Source organism: Bacillus rossius, chromosome 1, assembly GCF_032445375.1.
Source record: "Bacillus rossius redtenbacheri isolate Brsri chromosome 1, Brsri_v3, whole genome shotgun sequence".
Taxonomy (NCBI): domain Eukaryota; kingdom Metazoa; phylum Arthropoda; class Insecta; order Phasmatodea; family Bacillidae; genus Bacillus; species Bacillus rossius.
In genome coordinates this window covers 371,244,923-371,268,605 of record NC_086330.1, presented here as the reverse complement: position 1 = coordinate 371,268,605, position 23,683 = coordinate 371,244,923, and the positions used below count along the sequence as shown (strand labels likewise).

At 40.0% G+C, this 23,683-nt stretch overlaps 1 protein-coding gene across 7 annotated transcripts; it reads left to right on the top strand.

Annotated features, from left to right (window-relative positions):
- Positions 1 to 321: 321 nt before the first annotated feature.
- On the top strand, positions 322 to 21,732 carry LOC134528459 (CDP-diacylglycerol--glycerol-3-phosphate 3-phosphatidyltransferase, mitochondrial). Of its 7 annotated transcripts, XM_063362087.1 has the most exons (10): positions 459 to 578; positions 657 to 844; positions 2,752 to 2,942; positions 3,555 to 3,677; positions 6,610 to 6,756; positions 7,863 to 7,990; positions 9,137 to 9,414; positions 11,311 to 11,519; positions 17,902 to 18,127; positions 21,405 to 21,732. In XM_063362087.1, exons 2-10 carry the CDS (start codon positions 826 to 828, stop codon positions 21,596 to 21,598), a joined length of 1,515 nt encoding a protein of 504 aa, XP_063218157.1. In that variant the 5' UTR covers positions 459 to 578; positions 657 to 825; the 3' UTR covers positions 21,599 to 21,732. The 7 variants fall into 7 exon arrangements, with proteins under 7 accessions (XP_063218155.1, XP_063218156.1, XP_063218157.1 ...); XM_063362085.1 differs by lacking the exons at positions 459 to 578; positions 657 to 844 and adding an exon at positions 322 to 402; XM_063362086.1 differs by lacking the exons at positions 459 to 578; positions 657 to 844 and adding an exon at positions 326 to 402 and having other exon boundaries at positions 6,625 to 6,756.
- The last annotated feature ends 1,951 nt before the right edge of the window (positions 21,733 to 23,683 follow it).

Genomic DNA, 23,683 nt, shown 5'->3' with positions numbered 1-23,683 from the left:
AGGTACGGCCTCTGCATCTGGGAGGGTACGACGACTGTCGTCAATACATATATATATATAATTTAACCAAAAATTTCTTTAGGTATTTGTAGATATTTATGTTAAAGTAAATATTGCTTCTTTAACTAAACATTATTTGTGTTTTAATTATTTAATTCACTTTAGATTTATTATTTATTTGGGAGTTAGATATTTTTTTTTTACCTTAAAATTTTAACAGAATTCGTTTTACTATTTTTAGTTTTCAATTTTTAATAAATTTTTTTAATATTTCCATGGCATCGAATAAAACCATATAGTAATTTATCTGAATTCAAGATGTTTAAAAAGCAAATACGGAAACCAGTTTGTGTTGACAAATGCCTGAGGTTATTCTCATAGCAGGTTTTGCTGTTTTTAAAGGTGTTTTTAAATTTAACATTTGGACTCTTAAATTAAAATTACCCGCTTTATTTCCTGTGTTTTTTTCTTCTTTTAAATAAAGTTGGCCATAATATTTCTGAACTGAAAATGTAAGACCTAACCTTTGGTGGACTATCTTTTTGGAGGAAGGGGATTTTGGACACGTTGGTTATCTGGTTGGTTGCATACAGGATAGGAATAAGTCGAGTTGGTAAGGAGATGAGGGAGTACAGGTTTATGGTGTGTCTTTGCAGAAGGACCTAGGTTCGGGGAAACAGAAGCATCGGTCGGTGAAGAAGGGAAGGAAGTCACTAGATCTACGTGGGAGATTGTCGAAAAGAACAGGAATGGTGTTAAGTCCAAGGCATACCCCACGTTTGTCAGGCCGATGCTGCAGGAAGTGGTGATACGAGAGTTTGGAAGATGCAGGGTAGGGCAATGGGTATGTGTTGAAGGTAGGGGGAAATAGGGTGAGAATCATAGGTTTGATTGTGGTGATCAGGGATTGCAGGAGAAGGTGGTAGTAAGGCTGTTCACGGGTTGGTGGCTATGGGGAGCATGTTGCACGGGGATGACTGACAGAGAATGGACTACACTGGGTGTAGAGTCGAAAAAGAAAGATTGAAGCGCTCATTCCTGGTAAGGACAGGGGGAATGGAATGTCTTGAGGAGAAGTTTTTTGAAGGTTTTAGGGTGAGAGATCTTAGAAGGAGCCTAAGGGGTACAGGTGGCTGAAATAGGGGGAGGATTCCTTGTACCAGTTGGAAGCTCTGCTGCAGCAAACGTTCATGTCAACTGTCATATTGTTCGATTGTTGCATGTCATCAATATGCCATACCTAGTTAACAAAACCTATTTCATTTGAAGGTATACATGGCGAAAACATTGACAGTATTTTCTCTTTGGTCGTATGTTATGGTCTGCATTTCGTGATTTGTAAATTTCATAAAGCAGTATATGTATACACATATACACACATATGTGTCTAAAATAAAATAATTTTATCCAATATGAGTGTTTTTTTTTTTAAATTACCAAATTCCAACTAATCAGATTGTGGGCAAGGCTTTGTCATTTGTGGGGCTTAAGACTTCAAAAATGTGTAAAAGAACTTCTGAAACCCTTTTATTTCCACAATTTGTAATTAAAATTTAAAGGTATGCTTTTAAAGCTGATTTAACATATCTGGGAGTGGATGAGTCACCGCCTCTAAGATATGCTAGTGGGAGCGCTGGATAGGCCGGCTGTTATCACAGTAGCCCCTGATTGGTGGAACTCAAGTGATCCTTAAAACTGCATGATTTTAAACATCACAAATAAATTAAATGTTATTAATTAAACAGAAAAGTAAATAATATTCATCCTCAAAATGTTTAAGGGGCACCTTAGTTTGTGTGTGCATTGATTTTGGGGGGAAGATTACTATTTCCTAAGTGATGATGGGATAAAAATATATAGAGCTACTACATTTCCTTTTGGAATACATTTTAAATTACATAATACTGATATTAATTTATTCTTTAAATCTCTTTAAGTATTTACTTTTTAAAACTATTACTTAATATTTCTCTCTGTAGCAAATAAGTAAATACCTACTAAGGTAACATTTTATTTCATCATCTTTCATATGTAACTGGAGGAGGCTGGAAAAAAGTATATAAAGGTCAAAATTCAAATGTAAAATAAAAACAGCACGGACTTAAATGTTGGCTTGAACATTGTTGGTTTTATGTTCTGAAAGCTATTTTGTTAAAGAAGCAACTCAGTCAGAGCAGTTAGTGCGATTCTCTACAAAACTAAACACTATTAGCTTTATTTAGAAAAGGATGTGAATTCTTTATGACCTGTTAAAAGGACATCAAAAACAAATATGTATATATAAATGCTGATATTGATACAGTGATGTTAAAAGGCATTGAGTGTATGAACAGTAAGGCCTTGCTAGATTGACCATTTTGGTTTTCAGAATTGGGGAGCACATGTTTACATTTTACCTAAACACAAATAAAATAAATTTATTTGAAGTTGAATTTTTCTGTAATTTAGACTTTTAATAAAGGATGTGTGTTCAGTTTTTTTTTATTAATTGCTTTTTCTGTAACTTCTCTTTCTTATATTGGTTTATATTATCTCTTACAATGCATGTATCCACGCTTCAAAATACTTTCCAAACATAAATTAAAAACATAGAAACATTTCTTGAGCTATTGAACAAGTAGTTGTGAAGTTTCCTTGTTTCAAACATGTGTTACAAGCAGACGGCACGGACCACGGTGACACGTCCTGACGTGCAGTGCCGTGCTGTCGTGGGCGATGTAACAGTTGTGCGTTGCCCGTCTGTCTTCTTAGCCGTGCGCTGCGCCCGTGCGGCCGCGCGGGCGGTCACCGAGATGAGCGTGCTGAGGAAGGCTCTCAGCATGTGTGCCGTGCAGCGGGACGAGTCGGCAGGGGGCACGGCCACGCACCAGCCGCGGTTGCCTGCGTCGGAGAAGTGGTGGCTGGACGGTAGCGTTCCCGCCTTCCCGGTCGATCCCGCCAAGGTGAGGATCTCCGAGGGACGCCATGTGGCAGTGTTCTGCGAGTGCTAGGTCAGGAGGCCAGGGGGGTCAGGGGTCAGTACCATCCTACCATGGAGGCCACCGAGTGGCAAACATGACGGAGCGGCATGCACTGGTGGGTTTTCTTGTTGGTGCTCCTTTTTTCCACACCTACGCATTCTGCTCTGCTCCAATTTTTTTCATCTCATCACCTCTCATCGTCCTGATCCTACTGTGACAATATTGTCTGTTGTCTGTTGTCGTCGCACCCTCCACCGTGGTTTAGCAGTCAGTTTCCTCTTCGTGTTTACTTTGTTCTATTGCAGACATCATGTGCCTGTTGAAACATGAGCCGAGTTGTACCTGTGTCGTCATCTTAATCCTGCTGAGATAAGGTTATTAACTTCATTTATCACGGTCCTTTCATTTCTATCTGTAAAGGTTCAGTGATAAAGAATTTGACAGTGGAAATGTTGTTTCACTTTCTTAATGCTAATATGTGATAGCAACATAATTACTGTGAAGTGTGAAAACTAATGCTTAATCTGTTTGATTCTGACGTTTGCGACAATGTTGATTGGTCGCCAGCAGGAAGCAGGAAGTAACCTGTTGCAGGTGAAGATCATCAAAGAGCCGAGCGAGTTCTACGACACGCTGCTGGAGAAGTGCTCGACGGCGGAGCACAGGATCACGTTGGCATCCCTGTACCTGGGGACCGGCAGCTTGGAGCGCAAGCTGGTACGTGGCCGTGCTGCCAGCTGCTCTGCCGTAGCATAGCCGCAACGTAACCGAGGCTGAGAGAGTCGACGAAGAAACATGGCTCATCACTTTGCAATAACCAAACATTATTTTCGTTTTTCAATTACATTTTGTGAGCTTTTATTAGACATTAAAATTTGGTTAATTAAATCAAATATAAATATTTTCCAATGTCCTATATATTAGCTTTTTTTTTCTTTATCATTAACTTTGCTTTAGTAATAAAAAACTCAAGGAGTGAAATTAATCCTTTTAGGTTTTTACTATCATGTAATTATTTTGTGCAGTTTTAGTTTGATAAGATTCTGCCAGTCACACTTGCGTACTGCAAAGGTCATTGGAAGAGAATATTTGGTTTTTAACAACTTTAAAATGCAGAATAAATAGTGATGATATAGTGTTTGGTATACAATGGATAATAGTTATCGGCCATAACAGACAAGGGAAGGAATTTGAATCTTGTTAAGAAGGTGGTAGCCATTGCTGTGCAAGGCTAGTAGGTGTTTGCGTTGTGAAATCGAATAGCCCAATACCCTCCAGACTCCTACGACGAGAGGCTGATAGAAAAACAGATAATCCTTGTTCTACTACAAAGATGCAAGAAACAGAGGCCAGGGGCGTATGCAGGGGTTGGTTATATCCGCCTCCCCAAAATACTAAGAATTCCATTGTTCTCAACGTAAAAGGAAAGAATTTAAAAGAAAAACAGGAGGGCCAAAGTTGTTCTGTTACACTACCCCCCCCCCCCCCCCCCCCCTCCCAGACATATTTCCCGAAATGAAATTCTGGGTATGTTCCTGGCAAGAATGCGGCTTAATTGGTGAAAACAGTTGTGTTGTCAATGTGAAAACATGGGGAATCAAATCAAACACCTTTATGTTTATTAATTTCAGAAAACATCAACACTTGATATGACATGGCTACAAGGACTAAGGGATACAATACAAAGAGAAGTAGGGCTTGAGAAGTTGCACATATTTGTAGTTAATCTCAGAAACATTAACATAAAGAATAACAACGCTAACAAGGAATTTGAATTACATAAACTTATATAAGAAAAATTTTAAGCTTGAAGGCTCATGAGTAATCAGGACCACAATGCAAGTTTAAGTGCTAAACCGGACTTCAAAAAAGGTTACAAGTCGTTTTGCATAGATTGGTGAACAAGCTATAGTCAGAATAAGTACGTTGTTCAGGGCAGTACATACAGTGATGCTCAGCACTCAGAGGTAAGTAACTTAGGTGAGAATAGCCTAAACAACAAAGTGACACAGCAACGCTATCCCTTCAACTTGAACTAAAAACAGCGTTGATGAGGGCTGACGAGGCCTTAAGACTGACGAGGAAACAGTTTGTTGCACAGTGGCTTCAGGATGCTCTCTGATAGGAGTAACATGGCGAAAATAGAACAAGGCACGCAAGTTGAACCAAAAACAGAAATTTAGACAGTGGCAGCCGAAACCGTCAATTCAGTAGAGATTACAAACGCTAAATCTACATTGCAGATGCGGCCACTTCACCCCAACAAAAAGAGGTTACAATTTAAAAATGTGCCCATGACTCACCCCGAATACCCGCATACTCGCTGGGACACTCGCAGATCGGTATTCCTTCGCAAGCCGCTCACCGGAAGCCAGGTCGGGCTTGCGAAACAGGCTGTTGCACATGCTCTAACAGCAAAGGAGGGAGAAGTAAGGGGGAAGGAAGGGGGAGAAGGAATGGAAGGGGAACCAAGGTAAGGCGGAGTGGGAGTGGAAGGGGAAAGAAAGGGGTGGGGTACGAGGGAAAGAGGCACGAGGATTGAGTTGCAGTGTCTTCATTGTTGAATAGTTCAAAGTGATATCACATACAAGGTGGGGTGTCAAACCTCTAGCATGCCATCCTGATTATGGTCTATCATTGATTCCAAAAATCACCGCAGGCAAATGTTTGTCCTTTTCAATGATCGTGGCTGAGTCCATTCCCATTTCCCAGTACCCATTTTTTGTTTTTTTTTTTTTTAATTTTCTGTCTTGAAACCATGTTGGCGATGAGATGTAAAACCATGCACAGTAAAATGTAACCTAAACCTAGTGATTATATAGCTTCTAGATCGTGAGGTTCTGCGACCTCGTCTTTCCTCCACCAGAAAGTGTTTAGCTTTGCACTATTTCATCTGTATTGAGAGGATGCAGAATGTAAATTTGTAATCCTACATAGTAGATGACAGCTTGTACTGATCCTGTGTGCCAGCGACGTCGCCAGTGAAGACGGCACGGCTTGTCTTCGGCGCCACTTGGAGCGCAACCACACATCTGTCAGCTGGTTTCAAGAGCAAGGAAGTACTCAAAACTAGAGCACAGTTCTTTTCCCGTTGCAGAGTAGAGAATCCTTGGTTTAGTGAAGACAGGCGTGTGTGAACCATGGGCGTCGCAACCGGGGGGGGGGGGGGGGGAAACACGCCCCCCTCCCAATAATAAAAGTCTTCAATTTCGTCCCCTCCAATAATATATTTAGTTTCGTAGTTATATTAAAAATATGATTTCTGTGATAGAACCCATATGTTGTGCATGGTGCATTTAGTCCAATCGTGGTAATGTGAGCATTTTTTAATTCGTTCTTCGTGTCAAATCAAAATCAGGTCCGATACCGAATGCAGATATTTTAACTGTGTTTTTACAAATTTGTTCTTTGAAAATATTTTTTAGAAAAAATAAATTATATATTGCAACCAACTATAATTAAAATATTTAGGAAAGAAAAATGCCTAAAAACCACCTTTTTGCACCTTCAAACCCCAAATTTTCCCGGAAACCCCGCTTTTTTCCCCCCCAGAGCATGGACATTCCCCAACAACTAAATCAATTGAAGTCCCCCCCAAAAAACTATGTCCTTGCGACGCCCGTGTGGGGAGTCTCCGTGCCTGCGGCAGGTGGACGCCCTGCAGGACCGCCTGGAACGGACGGCCGGACGGCTGCGCCTGACCGTGCTGCTGGACCACACGCGCGGCTCCCGGGACCGCCCCAACTCGCGCCACGTGCTCCTGCCCCTGCTGGCCCAGTTCCAGCCGTGCTGCCGGGTGAGCCCTCGCGCGCCCTGCTTCTGTCGCCTCGGCCTGTGCTCGCGTGTTCTGTTTCTTTAAATGGCAACAACGCTGCATTTTTAGTTGAGAATGTTTTCTGTCTTTTATATTATGTAGGTATTCATTTATGTTCAAAATAATGCTATAAATATTTTGTAGTAGAGTACGGTATTTAAGAGAGAACAAGTCGTACACCGAGGATAATAGGGCCACATCTGAAAAAAAAATTTTTTTACATTTTTGTATATTTGTAATGTCTATGGCTATATCTATTCGGTATAACAAGGCCATATATGTAGTACAATAAATATTCACCTGAGATGAGATATGTCCTTATTACATTTTAAATTTGTAAAACAGAAATCAGAATAATACAGCCACATGTTGACATGTGGTGTTATTTTTCGTACAGCTGAGGGTGGGTTGGAATACACCATGGCCATATTTTGACTTGTGCCATAGAAACAGTGACGACATTATGCACTTCCTGATTGCTGAGGCTAAGAATAAACTTTCAAGTATTCACTCTCCTGTAAAGTTTAGTTTTTTTGAGATGTGGCCCTATTATTCTCAGTGTGCGAAGTGACAGAATGATTGAATGTATGCTGCCTTGTATTTAAAAAACTTAGTTGTTATAATTTGTAACTTTCAAGTGTATTAATGAAAATATTACCTTATTACTGACGTGATGATGTCTTGTAAATCGATGAACGCCGGCTGCACGCACGCTCAAAAAATTGTCACGTTCCGCCTGAGCCGAGCGTGCAAGAACCGGCCAACCACCGCGCGAGAGAATCTTCTATAATATCAAACAGATTGAGGCGGGCTTCTTTTTAACTAATTGTTTGTGACTATATTTAAGCAAATTATTTAAATTAAATTTGCAAAAAACTGTAAATAATATTTGAAAATTAAAAAGTATGCAATTTTTCATCAATGTTTTGTTATGACGTCATCACGTAAAATTATCGTCCGTAAACCGACTTTACAGACAACCGCCTTTTTTTTTTATAATGTATTAGGTTCCGGCACTAGAATGATGGTCAGCACGAGGTGGTTGCTGGGTGAGTGTCGTGAGAGCAGCGGTGTGTGTGTGTCGGCAGGTGTGCCTGTACCACACGCCTCTCCTGCGGCGGCCGTGGCGCTGGCTGCTCCCGCCGCGCTACAACGAGCTGCTGGGCCTGCAGCACATGAAGCTGTACTTGTTCGACGACTGCGTCATCTTCAGCGGGTGCGTGCTTCCACCCGTGTCTGTCCGCCCTCTGGGGGGTTTCTTACTGGTTCGTGTCTCCACGGCCGCGAGTGTGAAGTCAGCCCGACACACGCATCCTGTTTTCGGGATACACCTGGATGAGACACAGCCTACTTACTAATGATTTTTAACAGTTGACATTACATGGGAAATTTTCTACAAGAATTTGACGTTATTGAATAGTGAAAATTGTGTATCTGAGTTTACAAAGTTATACTAGTCCAAAAGAACAAAGGACTTATCCATATCTGGATATAATTTTTTAGTGAGAAAAGAACTTTCGTGTTACATTTTACAATATTTTTTTTTTGTTTCGCTGAAGAAAGGCAGCAATCGCGCGACCTTGTGACCGCTCGGTTGTCGCACCGCCGGTAGAACACCGTCGGGAGGGGGCAGAGGCGTGCCCTGTTGAGAAGGGAGGTGCTTGACGTTGCTGCCATCAGGAACAGTGTCGCTATTTAATTCTTGCCTTGAAAAGGCTTACCGCATAGTTTCCTAAGCGTGCTGCAGTTTTGCGTTAGTGACCTGAAGGTTATCACATGATGTGTGTGCCGCTACAATAAACAGCGAATCCATATGCAACTAAAATAGAAATGTTTAAATATGTCAGCCAGCTCAGTGTTAATGTATTTTATAAGTGTAACACTAGTAGTGTGTACTGTTACACTCATACAGAGTATTTTACGTTAATTGTTTTGGTTAATGAGCATCAAAATTGTAATTATGTTTATGGTATAAAATTAGTACTGTGATATGTAGAAACAAATTTTGCTCTATGGCACCTGATATATCTTTGGGTAAAAAAGAAAGAAAACGGTTGTTGTTAGATGTAATGGAGAGGAGGAAAAACAGAAGAAAATAAAAAGTGTTCATTTGAAATTGTGATGATTATTTTATAAAAGATATAAATTGTTATAAACTTGGTGTTCCAGACTATATCAATAAGGACATTTATTACTCACTCAGTGGTCTGAAAGTAAGTGGTATTATGCTCGTTACGTAAGTAGCTAAGCCGGCGCAGAAAATTTTAATATTCATCGAACCAATGTAATAAATTTAAATAGTTACTGCTGAAACCACTACAAGTGGTTGTACCCTGTGATGGAACTAGAGCCCTGCTTGCAGCGCCAACCTGAGCCACGACTACTTCACGAACCGGCAGGACCGCTACGTGGTGGTGGAGGGCAGCCGGCCACTGGCGGACTTCTACCACGGCCTGGTGGGGCGCGTCTGCGACTTCTCCCTGCGGCTGGACGCGGCCGACCGCGAGAGCCTGAGCCCGGGCTGGACCTTGCACCCGTACCGCGGCAGTCGGCGCGCCTTCGTCGCCGCCGCCGCCGCGCACGTGCGCCAGTTCTACCAGGGTGCCGCGCGGTGTTCCCGGGAGCTCCCCGCCGCGCCAGGTGGGTCTCCCGCTCACCGCTGGGCTCCTGTGTTCACTAGACGGCACGGTAGTGCATGTTGTCGTTTATATTTGTATTAGGGGTGTGTGGGATCCTGACTTTCCCCACTGGGAAGGAATAATATTACACGCTGTGTTTTCGGGAATAAAAACATTTTTCACGTTCAGAAAATTCTAGCTTCTATCGACATCAACAATGGGCTATTTGAATTAGAAACAAAGATATGTGATACTGGTTTATGGTTTTTGAAATATAACACTTGAAGAAACTATTTAATAATCTCAAGTCTCAACGTAATCCGATAAAAAAAAATTTCCTGAAGTTTATACACTAGAGCTCTAATTTTACGAACTCCGGATTTAACGAAGCAGCAATTTTTCGAGTAAATTCTCAGGAACTGTTGAGAAATCTGAAATTTTGACACCAAAATATAAATAACCAGAAAAAATTAGTAAAAATTAGCAATGAAAGCTTATCAAAATGTTATTTTTTAACGCACAGCATATATTTTGTGCGGGTTGTAATACTCGCAGTTACATTCCTATAAGAACAAGAAAAAAAATTGGGCATTCCGCTTAAAAATTCGCGTGAAACTCATCCAGCTAGGCTGGCAGCAGCAGCGTCATTATGACATCATTGTGTTGTTGTATGGCTTACCCCTCCCTCAAGGCTAAAGCTCATCCCTCCCAGAAACACAGCCTATCCTGTCTTCCCCTTCTTCCTTCCCCCCATACAACCTTCCCTTGAGAACCTCTCAACATATCCGCACCCCCACCCCACCTCCCTTACCCATCTGCGATGAAAACTAAAACACCATTCCCGGTAAAAGGAATATTTTTAAGCCAACGCTACAGCCATTTACTGTTATTAAACAATGCATCAGTTCTTATGACAAGACATTAATTTTTTTTAAAAGCATGGACTAGATTCACTTTGTTTATTAGTCACACAGCAGTATTTCTGCTGGAAAGTCACAAACTTGTATATTTCTTGGATTGAAAATATTAGCAGGGCCCTAAAAATATATATTTTACCGCAAATGAACTATACTCACCTTTCCCTCCATGTTCCAACATTTCCAGCACGTGACGCATAGCAACCGCAACCATGTGCAGTGTGAGAGGATAAAGAAGAGCAATTGAGTAGTAACTTCCTCCCCCTACGGCTATTCGCTGGCAAACCCATAGTTACCTAACACATGTTCTGTTCCTCACATCTGCAGGGTAGGTTCGCCAGTAAACAGGGCTCAAAAATGGCTTAAGTGACACAGTTTGAAGGCAGGATGAGCAGTTTTTCAAATAAGCTTTTTCAACTAGCTAGGCAAACAAATAATTCCCCGATGGCTTTCAAAAATTAGTTGGTTTCTTGCACTAAAATGTACAGTGTTTTCATGAGCGTGTTTGTCGTTGCAGCGCTGTGTATTTTTTAACGGCGAGCTGCTGAAGGAAAACGTATAGCTAAGGGAAAATGCCTAGAAATGCAAGGCAGGATACTTTTGTTGCTCTTTTCACCCCTTTTTCATCTCTCCTGTAAATATTGGTTACTGGCTTGTACTTGGTCAGAATTAATAAAACAGGGGAGGAGAAAAGTATCAGCGGGGGCGATATAAGCGGGTAGAGGAGGACGAATACATGGTTAACTTGTTTATTTCACGGGATAACTGTCTAACATCATTTAAGCTTGATCGCAGAGTCTCGTGTCTGTAGTAGAAGAGGTGTTTCACTGTTGTGCGGCGACTGGAGAATACGCAGGACACTGCTTGTTCTCTGTACACTTCAAAGAGATTGTGGGTTTGAGACCAGGGCAGAGCAGTGACTGGTAGAAAAGTTGAGGCTCAGATAACGGCTGGTGAGGATGCTGATGAGGACGTGTGACGTGTGCTGCGCGCCGAGGCAGGCGCGGAGACGTGGGTGCTGGCGCTGGTGGAGATGGGCCAGCTGGGCGTGCACTGCGACAGCGTGCTGACACGGCGCGTCCTGGAGAGCGCGGCGCACGGCTCCACCGTGCACCTGGCCACCGGCTACTTCAACCTCCCCGGCACGTACACGGAGGTGATCCTGCAGCGCTCCCTCGCCAGCTACCACGTCCTCATGGCGCACCCCAGTGTGAGTGTTTCGCACCCTGGGAGTAGTGAGGCTCCAGACCGTGACTGCGCGAACTCACCGTAAAACCTTATATTTACAATAACGACTGATTATGTGAGAACTCACCGTAAAACCTTGTATTTACAATAACGACTGATTATGTGACTGTGTGAGAACTCACCGTAAAACCTTGTATTTACAATAACGTCTAATTATGTGACTGTGTGAGAACTCACCGTAAAACCTTGTATTTACAATAACGACTGATTATGTGACTGTGTGAGAACTCACCGTAAAACCTTGTATTTACAATAACGACTGATTATGTGACTGTGTGAGAACTCACCGTAAAACCTTGTATTTACAATAACGTCTGATTATGTGACTGTGTGAGAACTCACCGTAAAACCTTGTATTTACAATAACGACTGATTATGTGACTGTGTGAGAACTCACCGTAAAACCTTTTATTTACAATAACGACTGATTATGTGACTGTGTGAGAACTCACCGTAAAACCTTGTCTTTACAATGACGACTGATTTGTGACTGTGTGAGAACTCACCGTAAAACCTTGTATTTACAATAACGACTGATTATGTGACTGTGTGAGAACTCACCGTAAAACCTTGTATTTACAATAACGACTGATTATGTGGCTGTGTGAGAACTCACCGTAAAACCTTGTATTTACAATAACGACTGATTATGTGGCTGTGTGAGAACTCACCGTAAAACCTTGTATTTACAATAACGACTGATTATGTGACTGTGTGAGAACTCACCGTAAAACCTTGTTTTTACAATAACGACTGATTATGTGACTGTGTGAGAACTCACCGTAAAACATTGTCTTTACAATGACGACTGATTTGTGACTGTGTGAGAACTCACCGTAAAACCTTGTCTTTACAATGACGACTGATTTGTGACTGTGTGAGAACTCACCGTAAAACCTTGTATTTACAATAACGACTGATTATGTGACTGTGTGAGAACTCACCGTAAAACCTTGTATTTACAATAACGACTGATTATGTGGCTGTGTGAGAACTCACCGTAAAACCTTGTATTTACAATAACGACTGATTATGTGGCTGTGTGAGAACTCACCGTAAAACCTTGTATTTACAATAACGACTGATTATGTGGCTGTGTGAGAACTCACTGTAAAACCTTGTTTTTACAATAACGACTGATTATGTGACTGTGTGAGAACTCACCGTAAAACCTTGTATTTACAATAACGACTGATTATGTGACTGTGTGAGAACTCACCGTAACACCTTATATTTACAATGACGACTGAATATGGGACTGTGTGAGAACTGACCATAAAACCTTATATTTACAATAAGGACTGATTATGTGGCTGTGTGAGAACTCACCGTAAAACCTTATATTTACAATAACGACTGATTATGTGGCTGTGTGAGAACTCACCGTAAAACCTTGTATTTACAATAACGACTGATTATGTGACTGTGTGAGAACTCACCGTAAAACCTTGTATTTACAATAACGACTGATTATGTGACTGTGTGAGAACTCACCGTAACACCTTATATTTACAATGACGACTGAATATGGGACTGTGTGTGAACTTACCATAAAACCTTATATTTACAATAAGGACTGAATATGGGACTGTGTGAGAACTCACCATAAAACCTTATATTTACAATAAGGACTGATTATGTGGCTGTGTGAGAACTCACCGTAAAACTTTATATTTACAATAACGACTGATTATGTGACTGTGTGAGAACTCACCGTAAACCTCATATGTACACTAATGACTGATTATGTGACTGTGTGAGAACTCACTGTAAAACCTTGTATTTACAATAACGACTGTTTATGTTGCTGTGTGAGAACTCACCGTAAAACCTTGTTTTTACAATAACGACTGATTATGTGACTGTGTTAGAACTCACCGTAAAACCTTGTATTTACAATAATGACTGATTATGGGACTGTGTGAGAACTCACCGTAAAACCTTGTATTTACAATAACGACTGATTATGTGACTGTGTGAGAACTCACCGTAACACTTTATATTTACTATGGCGACTGAATATGGGACTGTGTGAGAACTCACCGTAAAACTTTATATTTACAATAACGACTGATTATGTGACTATGTGAGAACTAACCGTAATACATTAAATTTACAATAACAACTGATTATTCTAACATTCAAAAACTAACAGTTTGATTAATAGAATTGAAGTTCCTGCCCTTCAAAGGACAACCTTGATTTTAAAATATCCTTAGTTGTAAAACAATGTGACCTTAAATATACTTTAGCTTAGACTTTAACGTGAATTGGAATCTCAAATACAAGTGTCTTAGAAAAAGTCAACTTTGACCTGTAATAAGGTAAAGGCTTATAAGATTGTGACTGTATTTATTTTTGTCTATATCAACACAATGGTTGTAACCAATGACAATGAGATGCTTTATTTTTTTTTTTTTTTCAAAAGACATGAGTTTCAGGAACACATAAAAATCAAATGAACTATTACTATAGGAGTTAAATTTTTTTTTTTATGTATCAAAATATTTTGTAATACAGAGAAAATGCACAATCCAGCATGCACAGTCTTCTAAGAATGTGCATTAGCATATGGAACATTTGTAGAGTTGCAAGCCTTTGTAGCCTTAGCTGTCGTGATACCACCATTGTTTGCACACACTACATTGTGTCCAGTTCTCAGTACCGTAATAGGTTCTTCATAGACTTTGTCACAGCCAGGACAGTTCATATTCCCAACCTCTACTTCAGCTGTCACAACAGAGGTCATTGATGCTACTGAAGGGCCATCATAAGAAAGAGTGGGCTATGAAGCTGTTGAAATGTTTTAACAACTCTACGAAAAGTTCATTATTTAAAAAGCTAGTTTTACAAATCATTGGTAATGTTCTTTCAGTAAATAGCTTTGGTCTCATTCGTTCCCTTGCAAACATGATAGCGGGAGAATCAAAAATTCCCCCAACTCATGCTGCATACTGCAGTCGCTGGCTGTCCTTTCTTTCTGGATGTCATTTTATGGATACATAATTTTCTTTTCTTTTGGGGATATTACCTTTAGGACATATTTGGATGTAGTCAAGATACTTGACTCATCCATGTTAAATTTATGATGAGCTGCAAACTTTTTCCCTACATACACTGTTACACCCCACACCACCTCAGCTAGCTCAAAATACTGGGCCTAAAGTGGACATTCACAAATACATACATACTTGCATAAAGCATTTGGGTGCCAAAAAATCATGTTATTTCCAAAGAAATGTTACTGCCAACAATTAGTTTACTGAAGTAATGTCTCTCGGACACAAACTGATATTAACTGTTTTTATTAGCATTTTCAAATATTCACAAGTCATCACGGCGGCCATTTCAAAGCCAAGCGAACAAGTGCAGGTAGAGTTAACAAACAAGTCGCACATAACCTCTTTACTGATTTCAAGGCAAACACGTCGACTGTTCGCAGGTTCTGAAGGATTAATATTAGAACCTTTAAAGATAGTTTGTAGTTGCACACGAACTCACGGTACAGGCCAAAGGATCACATCCTCGGAAAAAAGACAACGTTCACTCAATTCTTGTTGTGGGCTAAATATCTGCGACTGTGGTCAGAAAATTCTAGTTGAAAAGTTCCAAAAACAAAAAAAGAAAGTAGATTGTATCAGGTAGTATCCAGATCACAACCACAAAATTTACTCTAAACGCACATACGTAAACACATAATACGTGAGCCAACGACCGGCACACGGATCTCTTGGTACCTCGTTCAGACGCTGAGTAACTAGGCTACATGCAAATGTGCACCATCCGGAGGAAGTGGCAGGTGCATGACCTTTCCAGCCAATCACAGCACCTCCCTCACATAAACATCGCAGTATACAATTTCCCAACCCTTGCACCGAGGCTATTTCGGCAAAAATTACGCCAAGGAAAAAATCACAGTTCCGGTGACATAAATTTTAACCAATAAAAAAAAAACAACTGGAACAAATACCAGCCAATACTGGCGCATGGCATGACAACAGCACTGAGTCCTTTCTCACGGTTACCAAACTCTTTGTCTCTCTCTGACTATCGCACACCGGGCAGACTATGTACCTGCTCGCCTTCAGACAAAGACTAATGGCAAGAACAACAAAAATACGAAATAAAACTGCGTTAACTTGTCATTTTGAACAAAGCAAAAACAAAAAAATCTTTATTAAATACGTGAACGCTCATAAAAACGTACTTTCACAAACAAACAGATAAGAACAAGGCCTAGGGGCTTAATCACCATAAAGCAAGTAGATTGTCAGAAAACCTTTAAAAAAATCATGAAAAAATTTAAATTATGATTATGAAATATTTATGATTTTAAAACATTTGGCGAGCGCAGTAATACCGGTACTTCCTGAAAAGAATAATAAGCTGTCATTTAAATATCAGAAAACCTAACAGATGTACTGAACATGATGGGACTCCATAACAAGTTGTTAATTAAACCGTTTAACAAGTGGGGAGGGCAGTAACCTGGGTTGTTACAATACATTGGTCTATTTATTATAAAATTGCTCACATAAAATTTTATTGAAACCTGTTGATTTTCCAAGGCTACATTCTTTGGAGTATACATAACGGTAGGTTCTGCTTCTTGCAGAGTAAACGCAAACGTGAGAGCAGTTCCCTGGAAGCAAAGGCAAAAGTAAATTGGTAACTTCACGCTTTAACCTTGTCTCAACAAAAAAAATGAAGTTATAAAATAAGTAAAATTCTATATTATATGACTGTGAGAAAGCATAAGTTTAATAACATAAAAAAAACATTAAATATATATTTTTATAATAATGCTCATACACCAATTTCAATCAGTTTTCATGATTTTACATTTTTTTCCTGGCGTTAAATAGGATTTTTTTTTAAGTAAATATAAATTACCTGAATTATTTCCTAACCTTTCATAAACTCTTAACACTCTTGAAGGGATGTCTGCAAGAAAAAAGTCTCTTTGTTATAAATATAAACTATTTCCATGGAATGAAATTTTCTCTAAGATCGCACAATCATAACTGCCTCTGCATAGTTCAACGAATTCACCAAGCCTTCATCAAGCCAACAGTTGGCAGTTCACATATTAGGTTAGGGGTTCATCTTACAACAGGATTTCATAACATAAAGATAACCTAATTGAAATTTTTACTTGGTAAATTATCATTCAATCATATTTAGCAATCACATTCACACTGAGTAGTGACTCTTGAGCTTCTTCTCATGAAAGAATATGGCCAGTCAGCAGTGCAGCCAACAATAAAATAAAAGGTGAATGTGCAATCAGTGTCTTTACATTACATGAGGACTAATAATAGATGACAGGCTTGAACTCTCAAATAAATTAATTACCTTTAGGGTATATTATACATTTTCCTGTTTTACAAAAGTTCAGCCTTTCAAAGTCTTGAATAAATTTGTTTATTATTTAGCCTTTTTTTTTCATAACTATACACAGAAAATTTGAGTAAATTAAATTTTCCAACTGAACAATTAATCTGCAGTACGCATCCTGCGAGAGATAAGCACCACATATCACGCTGGCAGTCACAGTGAGCATTTTGAGCTACCAGACATCGCTGCTGGGAGTCGTTGCCAGCCGTATGGTCGGCACTTTCAGCGACATAGTACCTTAAAAATTGGAATTAAATTACTTGCTTGAAACAACTTTTTAAGACATTGTGTTGAAATAATGACTTGTATTTTTCCTTCTATAACGAGGTAGATTTTCTAAATGTGCGAACTTTGTTGTAGGACTTCCCACAATCATACCTGTATGTAGGAGAATAGAGCTGTGTTTGAATGTTTATGAACAGCTATTAGGTTACTTCTTGAACAAATCGTAACTGTTAATATTATAAATAGTGATATCCCAGTTAGCATCAAACGCTTTATCCACTACGTTTACAATCCAAACATCTTCAGTTCTACACTCAACTTTCTACCACGCTTCTTCCAAACACATCCTCCACACTAGTACTTCCTCTCTCGCTCACTTGTTCTCAGGATTGCCAACTCTCACAGTAACTGAAGTGTTTGTTCACCCACAATATGGCGCGCATTATTCCAAACACCACCAATGATTGCACTCTTTTACTTGGATTGCACTGCAACGACAAGACACGTTTTTTTACTAACATGAGGTAACAACAACACAACAACAACTGACTGTAGAAAAAACGTCACTTCCGGGCGCCAGATGGACCACCTGTTAAAACCGAAAAGTCCTCAACTTCCAGGCAGGCTGGCCAACGTGACAGTTTTGTTCTTTTCTTCAGGCACTGCACTATTTACACTAAACATGAGGAGTGAATTACGCGAGTGTGTGCTATGTGTGGTAGGCCAACGGGTTCCTGGGCGCTCGGGGACCGGCGGGAGCCGTCCCGACGGCCTACCGGCTGCTGGCCGGAGCGTTCCTGCGCGCGGTGGTGGCGGCGGGGCAGGAGGCACGGGTGTGCCTGTGGGAGTACCGGCGCGCGGGCTGGACCTACCACGGCAAGGGCCTGTGGTACTCGCGGCCCGGCGAGCACGCGCCTTGCCTGTCGCTGGTCGGCTCCTCCAACATGGGTGAGTGCACGCATGAAAAAAATTGGTTGTCTGTAAAGTCGGTTTACGGACGATCAGTTTAACGTGACGTCATAACAAAACATCGATGGAATGATTGCATACTTTTATGAATAAAATCGGATCATTTTTATTGAATTATCACTATTTTGTATGAATACAAAGAAGGAGTGAAATTAAATCTACAATTTAATTGATAAATTTACTTATTATTTACACTCATTAATTCAAATATGTTTATTACTTTAAAGAAGAGATTATTTTAACTATAACGTTTATACATGCTTGCTAATTAACTTCTTCCAATCTGTGTTATGCTGTTAAGGATAGCACGATGATAGGAAAAGTAGGAAACGAATGGGAGTGTTTCAAGTTTAATGTGCCTCGAAAAAGTCAAATCGATGGTTGTTCCAATTGAGTGGAAGAGAGACAGATGCGGCGTAAGCGTACAATGAGCGTAACGGGACACAGCGTAATGGGACAATGTGCATAATGGGACACTTTTTTGTGCGTGCAGCTGGCGTTCATCGATTTATTAGACGTCACGTCAAAAAATACATAAATAATCGCAAAAGGATTTGAATGTAAATAATTTACCCAGGCACAAATTGGTATTGAATCAAAGTAAAAAAATAAAACTAAACCCCAATAACATTTAGTTAATGAACATTTTCTGCACTTTACACTTATATTTAATGATGTAATCCTGTATTTGTGCTTGTCCCATGTTTGGTTGAGTTTCTCAGTTGTTGCTGATTACGAGTGTCTTTGTGGGGTTATATGCACACTGAGGATCATTTAAGTCAGAAAATATTATTCAATGTAATAATTTAGCACTTAACAGAATATCTATTCGTAACTTCTGCATCCGAAACATTTTTGTCTTGCAGTAGTCAAACTAACGTAGGTGGAAACACAAGCTATTCTTTCAAAAAGCTGATAACTCTTGTAATTGGCCGCTTAAATTTTTTTTTTGATATGTTGCAATAGTTTTTGACATTTACAATAAATACCTAATTCTTTTGTGACATTTCAATTTATAATTTTTGTAGTTGCAGTAAAAACCTGTTGTCACTCCTCACGGTTCTCGGAAATAGGGTCGTAATAAACATTTAGGACAATTTGACAAAACAAACTTCCCCTCCCCCACCCCATAGGTCAAAATATGCCATTTTTTGCACCGAGTTAGTATTCTGTCGGAAAATATAATAAACAGAGCTATCAAGACGAACCTTGCTTGCTGCAGCTAGAACACAAGTGAGGAGGGGTGGCCATGCTTCCGGACAGAAGATGTGTATGTCTACTTGAGAAACATGCCACAGTTAAACGAGTCATTTGTTATGTTTGTAGCCTTATGTTTCTACCAGATCAGTAAAGGTTTCCTTTGCCACATTTTGAACGAAATTTGTACAGTGTTGTTTTACAGATGTGTATAAAGTCTTATCTAGTATATCCTGTTTCTGAACTGTTTTGATACATTTTTACTCTCTTCTCCGTCAACTAAAGTATACTAATGATGTGGTTGAGTCTGGCAAACTATGTTAAATTTTTTTTTTTTCTGTATTAGTTATCTCTTAATTTAATCACCTAATGTAATGTAAAATAAGAAAACCCTCCCGTGAATAACCTTAAAAAACCCTTAAAATATAGGGATATTATTTCTGCAAACAAAAAAGAATAATTTAGTAACCCTTAATCATTTCCCGAATTACGGGATCTGATCTACTCATTGTACACTAATTATATGTCCATGTAATGTAATATAAAAAAAACAGCGCTGCCGCCAACTATTCACAAAATCAAGCCTAAAACGCAATCAAATCGGAGTAAAAAGTAACTACAAACAGTAATCAAAACCAATAGAGACACAAAACCGCGCAAATGGAAGTCATAATGCAGAAGCAGACAAAAAGGGTAGCGTGACCAAGAGTAAGTGATAATTATAACACTGTGAAATCACAATGACTGGACGTCATGCAGGCACTGCGGTACCGTTATGTGCCTGAGGAGGGAGGGCGGGAGGGGTGTCTACTGCACCACGTGCAGTACTGCGCTCGCCATAACCGCAGGGCAACTCTCTTCAAGCAAATTTACAACCAATTTTCTTCAATTTTCAACTTAAAAAATAATAATACGTACAATGTTCCTCAAAAAGGGGTAAGAGAGGGTGGTCGTAACAGCAGAGTCGTAACAATATGGTTTCATGTATTTCCTATGGGCATTATTATTTTTAAATATTAATATATTGTATAGTATATACTGTATAAAATATTTATAAACTATCCAAAAAAAATTTATTAGTAAGTACTCATGATTTTATTTTATTGCATGTATGCATATTTACATAAGTTATTCCTATAGCAACACTCAATGTCAGCTCCAGCAGGTAGACCCAGGCCAACCTTAGAAATAAGGTTTTTTATAAAAATACACAATTCAAATTAAACCATCGGTATATTTTGAAAACTGTAAGAAAGGTAAATCTTATTTTCATAATAAATTGTAATCACCTGTCCTTTTGAGAACGTAAGTTTGTAATTAAATGAATCTATACTTTCGCCAGTAACGTACGAGTTGTGTTGTAATATTCACTTTATATTAATACAAGTTTAATCTTAACAAATATTTGTGACTTTTATAGATATTAGAGTGTATTTTGGTGGTACATATAATTATAGGTTTATTTATAATAATTCTAATGATTAAAATACGTGCTATATTTATTGTACTTCAGAGAGCAATAAATTACCCCTAGAAAGCCACTAAACTTACCATTTTGCAATTTTAATTTTCAAAGTTTACCGGACCTCTCCTTGATAGGGGGGGGGGGGGGGGGCAAACCCCCGGGTGGAGCCTGGACTCCCAAAACTGTGCATACTTCCCTGTGTTGTAGTCCGGGCCTACCCGAAAGAGCCGCCCCTAGGCAACACAGCTTACATACTCGTAGTTTACATTCTGTGGCCTCAGGACGGCTCAGATGCAACTGCCGCTGGTTGCGTAGCTACGTTTTCTGCACCGAAATGTGAAGGTTACGTTTTCTCAGAATTTGTGTTCTCGTTTCGTGTAGAGGGACTACCTGAAAGTTAATGTTGGAGTCGCCCCTTGGAAGCATTGCTTACATACTCGTAGTTCACATTCTGTGGCCTCGGGACGGCTCAGATGCAACTGCCGCTGGTTGCGTAGCTACGTTTTCTGCACCGAAATGTGAAGTTACGTTTTCTCAGAATTTGTGTCCTCGTTTCGTGTAGTTGGGTGATGGAAAAGTGCCGTGTGTGTGCAGGCGCGCGCTCCGTGCAGCGGGACCTGGAGAGCCAGGCGGGGCTGGTCACGGCTGACCCCGAGCTGCGTGCCCGCCTGGCCGACGAGCGCGACAGCCTCTTCGCGCGCGGCACGCCATTCCCCCCGCGCTGCGCCGGCCCCAAGGCCCCGCTCTGGGTGTCGGCCGTCGTCCGCTGCTTCCCCCACTTCTTCTGAGCGCTGCCTGGGGCGAACTGTTGTCAGCTACCTTTTCTCTAGTCAAGTGAATGTCGAATTGCTTTACGTGTCTCCGGAAAAGTTACATTTATGTTGGTTTTTGTTTCCGTCATTAAAATTTATTGTTCTTTGAATGATTCCGGTTGTTACCACTCATCACCTCCGGCTAGCTCAAAATTAGGTGGTGTGTAAACATGACAGGTTAGTAACGAACGGGTCACGATGAAATTCTCATGCAACGTTTCATGTATTATCTTTTGTTTTTTTTATTTACTTAAAATCAAAATACCAACCGAACAAACAAAAAAAAATGTAAATGTACATCCAAAAAAGATATAACACGGAGCCATCGCCCGACCACGCCCGGACAGTGACTAATATACAGCCTTCCTTCCCTTTGTGCAGGCAGTGTTCTGGGCTCGCTGAAGTAATTCTCAGCCAATCACGGCGCATGGCAACAGAAACCTCCACGAAATTATTACTTCCATTCCCACGACGCAGCAATTTTGTCTCTCTCTCACACTCCTGTGACAGTGACTCAAACGCCTAGCGTGTGAAACAAAGCCTCGGTCGTGAAAATAACGAAGGAGGATTACGTCAGCATGCCTTCCCACACCTAGAAGCCAGCAAAAAAAATTACTTCAAAAATAAATTTATACCTTTTAAAAAAAAATTTGGTTGTCTGTAACGTTGGTTTACGGACGATAGTTTAACGTGACGTCATAACAAAACATTGATGAAATGATTGCATACTTTTATGAATAAAATTGAATCATTTTTATTGAATTATCACTATTTTGTATGGATACAAAGAAGGAGTGAAATGAAATCTACAATTTAATTGATAAATTTACTTTTATTTGCACTCATTAATTCAAATATGTTTATTACTTTAACGAAGAGATTATTTTAACTATAACTTTTATACATGTTTGCTATTTAACTTCTTCCAATCTGTGTTATTCTGTTAAGGATAGGACGATGATAGGAAAAGTAGGAAACGAATGGGAGTGTTCAAAGTTTAATGTGCCTCGAAAAAGTCAAACCAAGGTTGTTCCAATCGAGTGGAAGAGAGATAGATGCGGCACAAGCGTACAATGAGCGTAATGGGACACAGCGTAACGGGACACTTTTTCGTGCGTGCAGCCGGCATTCATCGATTTATTAGACGTCACATCAATAAAGACAATGAACCCGTTGAATTACGTTCACAATAACTTCTAAAAGGAAAAACTTTACATCTAACCTGAAATAAGACAAAAAATTTATAACAAATTATTATTACTGGATTGCATGGGGAAGGCTGTAATCTGGGTTGTTACATGGTTATTGGGAAAATTTATATAAAATGTTTTTTTTTTGGACATACGCCATTGCTCTGGTTATCCTGTACGTCATAGATAAACCCCAATAATAAAAAATATAAAGATGAATATGCAAACACACAGATCAAGCCAGAATCAGCAGACTTCAAAAAGGTTAAATGCATAGATCGCACAGAGAATTCTGTGAAAGTAATTGGTCAGAAGAAATGTCAAAGCTAGACAAACAAAGTGATTTGACGAAGACGAGACAGTTGCAACAAGAACAGTAAATAAAGACAAAACTGACCTTTGAAACACAGCGATGAATAAATGAATCCAAAGTAACAACATAACCGAGATACACAGGTAAAACCCATGTATGTGATTAAACATGTATTTTGACTGATTGTCTTCTGAGTGTTTGCACTGTCATCATTGAGGTGCAGTGTAACCAGCAATGGTGTGTGTGTCCAGCAAACTAAAAAATGAATATTTTATACTGCCGTCGTCCCGGTAACGGAGGCTGCGTTAGCGGGTGAGCCTAGTAAGGAAGTCGGCTGGTATACTGTTCGGTCCGGATGGGCGCCAGGCTAGCTTGCAGCTAGGCCACGGTGGGTGTGGGTCGTCAGCCCCTGTGCAGCTTACTAGGCTCGCCGGCGGTGCGGAGTTCGCGTCCGGAAAACACTCACATATCTCACTATTCGCGTCTCACGTCTCGCGGTCTCACGTCTCCCGGAGTCTCACAGGGTTACACTTCCGTCCTTGGTCGCGCGCGGGCGAA

Bases quoted from the DNA above. Each gene is read 5' to 3' on its own strand.
- LOC134528459 (XM_063362085.1), top strand. From the start codon at position 360: ATGCCTGAGGTTATTCTCATAGCAGGTTTTGCTGTTTTTAAAG. The intron at 3,678-6,609 runs GTACGTGGCCGT...TGCCTGCGGCAG, and splicing joins GCAGCTTGGAGCGCAAGCTG to GTGGACGCCCTGCAGGACCG. The intron at 11,520-17,901 runs GTGAGTGTTTCG...TATGTGTGGTAG, and splicing joins TCCTCATGGCGCACCCCAGT to GCCAACGGGTTCCTGGGCGC.